This window comes from Strongylocentrotus purpuratus, unplaced genomic scaffold, assembly GCF_000002235.5.
Source record: "Strongylocentrotus purpuratus isolate Spur 01 unplaced genomic scaffold, Spur_5.0 spur5_contig_859, whole genome shotgun sequence".
Lineage (NCBI taxonomy): Eukaryota > Metazoa > Echinodermata > Echinoidea > Camarodonta > Strongylocentrotidae > Strongylocentrotus > Strongylocentrotus purpuratus.
The window spans coordinates 767,951-778,378 of record NW_022145567.1 but is presented as its reverse complement, the minus strand read 5'-3'; the positions used below and the strand labels follow the sequence as shown (position 1 = coordinate 778,378).

Here is a 10,428-nt window from a genome sequence, read left to right as displayed (position 1 = left end):
GACTTCACAAAAGGATATTGAACTGTAGAAATAATAGCCAAATGAAAATGGAGTTGAAAAGTTTTTAGGAGTGTGACCCACCAATGCAGACACGATTCATTCACAGTGTGTAGCAGAGCTTAATCCGATTCAAACATCATGCACAGACAATGAGCCTTCACAAAGCCAGCCTTGGATCTGTCTATCTTGAGAATCCTTACTGTCTATAGTATAAGAATCAGGATTGTACACAAAGGCCCATTGATTACCAAAATTGACCACACTGGAAAATACTTGCAAAAGAGAAACTAGCATCACTGAGTCATCATCTACCCATTTACTGGAATCTCTTTAGGGCTGCTGAATGATGACCTCCATAACCCATTATATTTCTAAAAGACTCCACACATGTACCGTAAACTCCATCCTTTTGCTCTACATGCATGGAGTCATTATACTTGGTATATTCGTGTGGGAAGGTGGAAACAGACACACTCTCTTTGAAAGGATTCTCTCGGTAGACAGGACTATTTTCACTGGTTTATAAAAGCGCTTCATTTAATCGCTTGCAATCCCATATGAATGCATTGGACATGCACACACAGTAAGTAAGGTAAGAGTAGAGTACAATTTAATATATAGTCATTGCATTATCTTTCCTACAATACTAAAAGCCACAGTGGATGGTTACCAGGTTAATAAAACTACCAAACTAAATTTATTGTAAGTATTGTAAATTGTGCTGTTCATGCCTGTACAGGGCAATTACTTGTTCTGCAGGTACTCGGGGCCGGGCCCTTGGATTGTCAGTGGAGTGGATAATGAATTTCAATTAAGTATATTTCCATTCATTTTGTGAATTATCACAATTACGGGATAATCTCTCTGAGGAGGATACATGAATGTTGTAATAGTATGAGACCAACAATTTATGGCAAGACTATAGCTGCATTTACACTGCAACCAAAAGTCATTGTTTTTGGCTCACATTCCGGCATAGCAACTACTAGCGGAAAAATTGAAATCTAGAAAACCCACCTCTGCATGGAGTGTAGATTTTTTAAACGCCGGCTGAAGTATTTTTTGCAGTGTAAAAGCAAACTTTGATGAGATACCATTTTATCGTCACTTGACTCTCCTCGCTAACGCATGCAGGGCATGCAGGGCACCGACAAGTCCAGTATGCACACTACTCACCCCAAAACCGGAATGAACAAAGTCAACAGTTTTTCATGGATCTTTATAGTAGTGTAAAGGGTAGACCAACAAATCAATTTTTTTTCAAAATGGTCTTTTGGATGTGTAAATGGGCCTATTGTCACTCAAATCCCATTTTCTTATTGACCTTCAAATTTACTGTAAAAATTCTAGAAAACAACAGTTTTTAAGTTTCTAAGAACACCAGACCAAATGGCCTTTCACACACATATATTTATTGTAATGTATATTGTAAGACATTGTTTAGTACTGATTCTTGTTTTGTCTAAGTATCGATTGTAACAGTAAATTCATTATTTTTTGTTTTGTTACGTTCTCTGAACTGATTTGTAACAAAATACTTTGTTTAGCTGTTTAAGGGGTTGGGTAGGCTCGACTAGCACATGTGCTATTATCTGGCCCCTTTTACCAACCAATAGTTTTCTCTTTCTGTATATAATTATTGTATAAAATGTATGGAATGTATTGCTGTTGCTGTTGGTAAATAAATCAAATCAAATCAATTTTTTTTTTTTTTTTTTTTTTTTAAAGAAAAAAAAAGAAGAAGATATTTTAACTGTGACCATAGTCTCATATTTTTTGTTTGTGTAGAAACAATTTTTAAAACATAAATGTACATGTATGTAAATTAGTAAAATTCTAATTGCTTAAATCTCTCTTGTACAGTGGCTCTTTGTAGATGTTTTTATCCACACATGAAGGACAAAGTAATGAAGAACAGATTCTGTGGTGCGGGACTTTCCTGCTTTGTATTTTCTTGAGTTGAGATGCTTGATTACTTGTGGGGAGCATGGTACAAGCAGTGTTTGTGTGCTTTTGCCCTGGAATCTGTATTGATCTGTGGTTAACACTGCTCAATAAAGAGCTGATCAGTGGATTTATTTGGATTTAGTGGTACAGAAGGAAGTCCTTTATGGATTAATTTCATGGTGTTTGCCTTTAGCTTCACAGGACTGCCAAAGCCCCATGTCATCCTATGGTTATACTGCTGATGTCACTTTAAGTTCGTTCAGTACAGGGAAAAAATAATTTTAAAAATTTTGGGGGCTACTTTTCAAGCATGCTTGCATGAAAATAACACTCTTTAATTTGTTTTGCATTGAACTCTATGCAAATTTGGGGGGGGGGGCGTTCTTTTATGACTTTCAGGGCTCTTTTTGGCTTCAGCAGTATATTTACAATAAAGACAGTTAAAGTGGGAAGATGAATTAAAACAGGTTAACTTGGGAAGCATTTGATGTCATTATCATCATCCTCATCATCAGCAACATTTATTGAAGTCAGCATTTTCCCTCTGATGAGGTGTTACTGACTTTTACACCTCTCCACTTCTTCCTGTCTAAAGCATCCTCCTCATTTAGACCAACTTTACTGCTTTCTTTCTTCACCATATCTTTCAATGGAATCTTCGGTCTTCTTTTCCCTCTTATGCCATCTACTTCCTGATTCCACACTCATTTCACAGGTTCATCATCTTCTCTTCTCAACACTTGACCAATCCATCTCAATCCACATCTTTTTATCACTTCCATCACAGTTGCTTCCGGGCCTAACCTTTCCATGAGCTCACTTGTGTTCTTTCTATCGGACAGTTTCACACCGCACATCTTCGTGCCATGGCTCTTTCTGTTCTCCTCAAGACAGCTTCTTTTACTGTCTTCACCATCAACTTTCTGAACCATATAATATCTAGAATAAACATAGAAGAGAAGGAAAATCAAACTCTTCAACCCAAAACACAAGATACTGTACTAACTACACAGAAAGAGTGTATACTTTTAAGGGGTTGACGTTCATCAAAAGGCTAATTGCCCTTTTTGTTAACCCCTTGTTATCTGTATATCATGTTTGTATGTTTTAATCATTTTTATGGAGAATGAAATAAATAAATGAAATGATGACCATGTGCTTTTACTTCACCTAAACATTAGGGGCGTATAGGGGGCACAGCAGTGACCATGTACATGTAGACAGGGGTGCGGGTGGTTGAACATTGAAGTGCTTCTTGAAAGCCAAATAGAGTACTGGTAGAGAAGGTGTTAATAATTTAGAGAAGAATCATTGGTGTAATTCACAAGTATTTTATCTCATAGTCTACATTGAAGAAACTTTAGTAAGAAGTGTTGTGCATGTTCTGAGTCTTGTCAAATGAGATAGGATCTCTATTCATTTTTTCCTTAGTATTTTCATGTTTCTTGTCCTTTAAGAACTTAATAAATTTCAGTTCTTTGGCTTGCACATGGAACATTCACTGAGTGAGAACTATGTGACCTTGAAACAGTTCAACTTTGCCTGGAAGAATGGAGACTTTACATCAAAATGATGTGTCATGAGATCGAAACAGTCTTTAATTATTGATGTAGAACAAATTACTCCTCCCCCTCCTACAGAATACAGATGTCAGATGATTCATGAAAGTCAACATTATTATTATAATCGTTTTGTTTTTTAATTGATTTTTTAAAATTATACCTGTGTTTTGTATGACAAACCACAATGATTTAAATCTCACACTTTCTCTCTCCCTCTCTCTCTTTCTCTCTTAGACTTCAAATCCGGATTGGATGCTGAGATACAAAGTGAAGTAAGATGGAGACTGTCAGCTTTCAGTGTATGGGGCGATGGTTAGTAGCCTTCCAAGTTTTACTACTGTTACAAAACTCAAGGTTTGGTGAGGCACAGAGCAACCCTGACAACATCACCTTTGTGGTCGAGCCATCGGACAAAGAGACTGATGTGGGTGGGTTTATCATGCTGGAGTGTATGGTCTCGCAGGTGATGAAGGAGAATTACCACCTGGTATGGACTCTCAATGACAATCCAATCTTAGAAGATAACTTTCCCGTCAGTGAAGATGTGAATAAGAATTTCCGAGGGGTGGCGTGTACCCCAGGGCCAATATTCTCATCAGTCCGGTAGCAAAGGTGGACCATGGTGCGCATTTCTCCTGCAGACTCTACAACGGTTCTGTGCAATCCGATGGGGCGAGGCTGATCACAGAATCTAGGAGTGCAGTTCTGACAGTGAAGTACACACCACCAAGCAAGTACCCTCTCTGTAGCGTTGGTCCACAGGAAAAGAATGGTAAGATCACTGTGGTGCTTTCATGTTGCACTGAGATCTCAAGTGTGCGGATGTCATTAGCTTGGATTGCACGGGGAGAGAATGCCAGCTGGAGGTTCACGCAGCAATCTAAAACCGGTTATGAAACCGGTCAGAACTGCCTTGACCATGACATTCACACAGGATTTAACTTTAGCTTGTATCAATGCCAAATGAATGAAGCTTCTGGTGAAAGAACAGAATTTGAATCAAACCCGTGTTCCATTTCAAGATTGAAATCTCTTCACATCGATCTCAAAACGTTGGACCACAGGAATGCGCAGTTTAACTGCAGTGTGGACGTGCCTGGGAGATACCGCTACTTATGGCATCTCAAAGACGAAGCCAAGTCAAATGTCCAAGAAGTGAGTGGTGTGAATGACATCTCAACTCTGGAGCTTCGGCTGAGCAAAGTCAGCAATGGCTCTTATCTTACTTGCACAGTGTTTAATAAGTCTGAGGATTACAGCACGGTATTAGATAAGTCTGATCAGTACATCATGGGAACAACCGACTTACAGATTGTTCATCAGGCTCCACCACCCGGCAGAGGCAATCCAACCATGTTGATTATCGGTATCGTGATAGGAGCAGTGGTCGGGACCCTCATCTTTGGTCTCACCCTGTACTTCATCATGGTTAGATGTGCACGACGCAACGAGAGATCGTACGCATCCCTTGGGCGCGCTTCAGAAGCAGGCATGCAGATTGGTCCAGGTAACACGTACATCTACCACAAGAGCAATGAGAATGGCAACTCAAATGGTACAGTGGTTACGACTGCTGAGGGTGGTACCATTCATTCTGAGGCAGATGAAATCCCTCCGAAGCCGGGTGGCCATCGGACAATCTCCTGGGAACCTGAAGACATCGTCATTCGCTCTAATGGTGGAGTCATCAGCCATGCTGGTGACCCCAAGAGGCGCAACGTAGAGGGTTTGGTTTACGCTGATCTTTCTTTCAAGGAGGGAGAGGAGGAGCAAGATGCGCAAGGTGAAGAGGATGAGGAGGCGATGAAGGGGGCAGTAGGGGGTGATACAAATGGTTCTAAAGAATCCAAACCAGGGACAACAACAAGGGAAAATATAGAGTATGCCAGTATTGTGCCTCCCCTTAGATCCTTGAGATTCTAGTCCTGGTGGCCTTTCAGAAAGAACAATGAACTTCATCAACAGGAAGTCTGTGAATAAAGGATATGTGCATTACAGGGACGTGACATGTAAAGTTGCCAAATGCTCACTCTGCATTTTGGATCCTCATGATAGGTGTATTACATTTATACAGTATTTCTTCTTCAAATACGAGTATGTAGAATACTGTACTTCTCGATTTTTTTATACTCTCTGTGCACTAGATTTGTAGTACTCTTTACAGGGTTTAAACAGTACAGGTAGTACATTGCCAGTTTTGTGTGTACATGTACATGTTTGTGTTATTTTATACGATGCAATTACAGTTGCTAATACGTAGACATAGATGTAACAAGTTCAACTCATTACCACTTTCCCCATGCTGCGTAGTAATGTGATAATTGTGTTTTGGGGATAGTTATCTGAATGAACATATAAATCTGTTAATCTTAAGTTTTTCAGAAACATTCAGAAACGATGCGAGATACATGTATTCATAATCAAGTTGATTAAATAAGACCAAATGCAAAAAAACAATTGTGTTCCTGAGCTAACTTTCTATGGCGTTTGCTTTGCCCTCTTGAATGAATAAAACAAAAGGAATTTATTAAGAAAACCTCATTTTGACCCCTTCAACTGTTACCAATGGTGTGCATATTTGAATAGTTGCAAAAGGCTGAAAATAATGACACCTAGAGCATACATTGTACATGTATCTAGACTTATTAACCCTTACTGTACTGGGCTATTTTGAGCACCTCCTGACTGGGGGGGGGGGCCTGGGAGGCCCCCCCCTATGATCTTGGCCGTCGGATGTCCGATGAACACGAAAATTTGCATGTTTGTAGATATTTACGTAACGAACAAGATGGTGTAATTAGTTTTTTGCGAATATGCAAATTTTTGTCGTTATAGCCTAATTAATTATGCAAAATGCTAATTTTATGCATTTTACAGAAAACGTGTCAATCAAACTTCACTTTTTGAACGTTGAAACTCTTTATTCATATGAAACTTCTTTTCTAACACAAAAATTTATTTGGATGTAATTAATAATAATAATGATTTATGCAAATTTGATGCGATTTTCAAATATTTGTTTTCTTATGTATTTTATTGTTTTTTTTATTTCTTATTATATCTATTGTTTTTATTTCTTATGTATTCTTTTGTTCTGGAATACATCAAGTTACTTTGAGAAACATATAAAAGCAATTCGATATCAATTCATATCACCCACTTAGGAAGGAATACATCTAAACCTGTATTCACATTTCTGCTTGTACATGAATATATGCAATGATAGCATATTTTGATGACATGCGCATACTAATTGTTATGTAACACCTCACAGGTATATCCGATTGTGACGAAAATGGTATCAAAATGTGCGTAAGACTTGAGGGAAAAAAGTCATGAAACGACAATTCAAAATTTCAAGCGGTTGCGGCGCAATCTCCGAAAATGTCGAGGGGGGGGCCTCCCAGGCCCCCCCCCCCAGTACAGTAAGGGTTAAAGGTACCGATAATACAAAGTTTTGGTATGGGGCCATAAATTTGGTTTCAAATGAACATATTGATTATTGATAATAAACTCTTTATATTGTATAGCTCCCTCTCAAGATTGATATTACTTTAGCTTCAAAACAATGTTTCTTTCCAAATTTAGACCAATTTGCTATTCCCTTTTGGAAATTATATACCAGCACTGCATATTCTGAGATTTTCATGATCGCAGCTACCGTATTATAGCCGTAGGTGCTATTTTAAATTTATCGGGAGCACCGATAAATTTGATATTTTAATATTTCGAAATCCTTAGTGTTTTAGAGCCCAATTTGTTCAAAGTTGCTTATTCTAACGGTACATGTACAGGTTTCACAATGAATGTTAATGCAAATTTCAAATTTCTTAATCCAATCTTGTTGGAATATTACCAAAACTTTGTATTACCTTTAACCCATCCAGTACAGTTACTTTCCATGAGCTTGTATTTGTCTTTTGTTCTTTCATTTTGCTCAAAAAATGTATCTGAAAAGAATACATGGCCAGTATTTTTTGTTAAAGATTGATATTGCACTTTCTACAGCAATAATATATTTAACGTACAGTACATGCCAGTTACAATGAAAACTATTTTATGCTTTTTTAACTGTTTTAACGAAATCATTTAGATTAGATTATAATGCATTTGCACCTTATTTATATGATACTAGATATTCACTAAAGTTTTTTTTAAATAAATGAAATAATAGATATTTCCTGTATTTTACATTGTACGGTATGTAGTTTTGAAGTTAATCTTTTGCAAGAATATGTCATGAACTATGTTGAAATACTCCCTCGTCACCTTGTGAATTTCTTTTTGTATTATTATAAATGTAGAGCAGAAATGTTAAAAAAATAGAAATGCACTATTTGCGTGAAGCAAAGACTAAGGAAGTGACTTCATATTTGAACATACATTTACATGTATTCCCATTTACCATACACTATACTTGTACATGTATACATAAATGGTAATTTTGTGCACATTGTATTCTCATTCCAAAGCATGTGCATCTGCTTGCATGGTTTAATGTATTAGTCTAAAGTATCAAATCAATTTTTGTTTGATAATTATCATTACCATGATTAATTTTATGTCCAGACTTTTTTAAACTGATAAATTTCAAAATGTAGGGGCAATGAGCTCTCCATTCCTTGCCCATACTACACTAGCTTCACTTGCCCATACGTATATATGACATTTAGAAATGCATAAAGTCTATTCAGAATTCATATAATCATAAATGGAGCTACCATAGGTACTGAGAAGTAAAGTTTGGAATGATTTGACTACTAACTAAAAGGAAGACTAGTACCTTGTCTTTTAAACAGTATTTGCGATCGATATCAATCGCAACTATGTACATAAGGGAGATAGATACTGTAAACTTGTGATTGATTTGGATCGATCCAAACTCTTTGTAAGATGGGGCTCTGGTTTCACTGTGTTTCCAGCAGGAAGATACAAATACTTAAGTATGTATTCTTACGTGGGGACATGTAACTCTAGAGCATTCTTCAATGGCTCAGAGGACAGTATCTTGCATTATTATCTATTTAAGGCTTCCAAGTGGTACAATAAATCAGCGTATTCAATATCTTTAGCGCAGTACCCGGATGACTGACCAATGTTGTTTTTGTATTGCTCAGTCATCCGGGAACTTCAACTATTGATAACGATATCATATCGATATCACACAAAAAAATCCATATTTACTGATGTAAGTCAAATTTTGTTATTTCGCCAGTCAGCCTGATAAAAATAATAATAATAATATTGTATGGTTTTTTTTTTTGTGTGATACCAGAATATATTGCTCTCGCTAAGACAATAATATTAGACTCGTCTTTGACTCATCCAATATTGTCATAGCTCGAGCAATATATTCTTGTATCCCACTCAAAGCCATCCGATATTATATAAATCACTTTGCAATACATGTTTTGAACAACTGACTACCGTATACAGTCAACTTTACTTCTCAGAGTTGCACAAGTCAAATTTTCCTGAGATCTAATCAATGTTTTGGACCAAACCATGCGTTATTCACACTTCATAAGTCGAATTTTACAAAAGTCAAACTCTTTTTTTGTGGTACCAACAGATTTAACTTTTTGGTATACAAAGTTAACTCTACTTTGGATTTTTACTTGATCCACACCGTATTTCATGATTACAAAAAAAAAAAAAAATTGATTTCAAATAGTGTTATCAGGAATACTGAATGAGTCATTTTTCTTTTTAAATTCCAAACTACTTAAAGATGAATTCAAACTCTGCCCACAAGACCCAGACAATGAACAAACAAGTTTGGATTTATTGTAAATTATGAGCAATGTACAAAGTACATACATGGTGTATACAAGCAGTCAAACATGTGGGCAGAGAATTCAAACTTTGTTTGAACTCCAAAAAGCTATAAAACTCGCACGATTCACTTCATATTTTTTATTGGAATGTGAAACCAGTGGGCAAGAGCGCACCAACAATACAAGATAACAAAAGAGTTTGTTTCATTATCTCAAATGACATTTATTCAAAGGTGTGTTTATAATGTTTCTAGTTTACTGGTAAATGTAGCATGCAAGGTAGCTTTGAAAATTGACAAATGATGCAATTTTATTTAATTCAGTTTTGATCGTGAAGAATGAAAAGGAGGCTTGTAATGACAAGACAATGCCAATGACTTGATGTAGGATATGTAGTGTAGAAAGATCAATCGTACTACACAATATGATTTGGGGAGAAGCTCCTTATTTCCTGTACAAGACATTGAGAAATGTTCAATATTTTATACATGAAAAGTTTGTGCAGGAAATCCTAAGTAGTTGGTATAAAATAATAGGTTTGGAAAATGATTGCACATAACATGGATTGTTTTTAACAAGTTCTTTTAAATGTATCTTTCACAGGGTTTTTAGATTTCAGCTGATCCATTACTGTTATCCTGAAAATACAGAATTTTGTTGTCTTTTTACAAAAATGATAACACATTGTGTTAGGTACAGTGTATAGTGCAAACAGCATGCTCAAATACGGAAGAGAATATTAATTTCACGAGAGCAACTGCTCTAATCAAATTGAAGTGATGAAATTGCTGTGCCCAAGTTTTGAGAGTATGCATATAATTGAGTGTAATGAAAGCCCATCTTCATTGCAATATCATTTCAATGAAGGGATGCCTTCATCATGGTCATTTAGGACTAATTGAAAATGCCTCTGGATAAAAATATGATTGATATATATCTAGCATGGCATTCTAATGCTAGAATACGTGAAGTATATACACACTAATCAGCAATGCTGGAGTTGTGGAGACGTAACCTTTATCGGTACTAAACAAAAACTGATGTGAAGTGGAAGATGCATGATGCACCAATCATGTACCTGAATCTTGGAAATCAAATCAGAGTTAAATCTTAATGGAAAAGATGCATCAAGCTAATGTGTG

General features: G+C 36.5%; 1 protein-coding gene across 2 annotated transcripts; it reads left to right on the top strand.

Annotated features, from left to right (window-relative positions):
• Positions 1–365: 365 nt before the first annotated feature.
• Positions 366–5,626, top strand: LOC100890890. 2 transcript variants are annotated; one of them, XM_011684642.2, is made up of 2 exons: positions 366–583; positions 3,744–5,626. In XM_011684642.2, exon 2 carries the CDS (start codon positions 4,332–4,334, stop codon positions 5,430–5,432), a length of 1,101 nt encoding a protein of 366 aa, XP_011682944.2. In that variant the 5' UTR covers positions 366–583; positions 3,744–4,331; the 3' UTR covers positions 5,433–5,626. The 2 variants fall into 2 exon arrangements, with proteins under 2 accessions (XP_011682944.2, XP_011682943.2); XM_011684641.2 differs by having other exon boundaries at positions 366–592.
• The last annotated feature ends 4,802 nt before the right edge of the window (positions 5,627–10,428 follow it).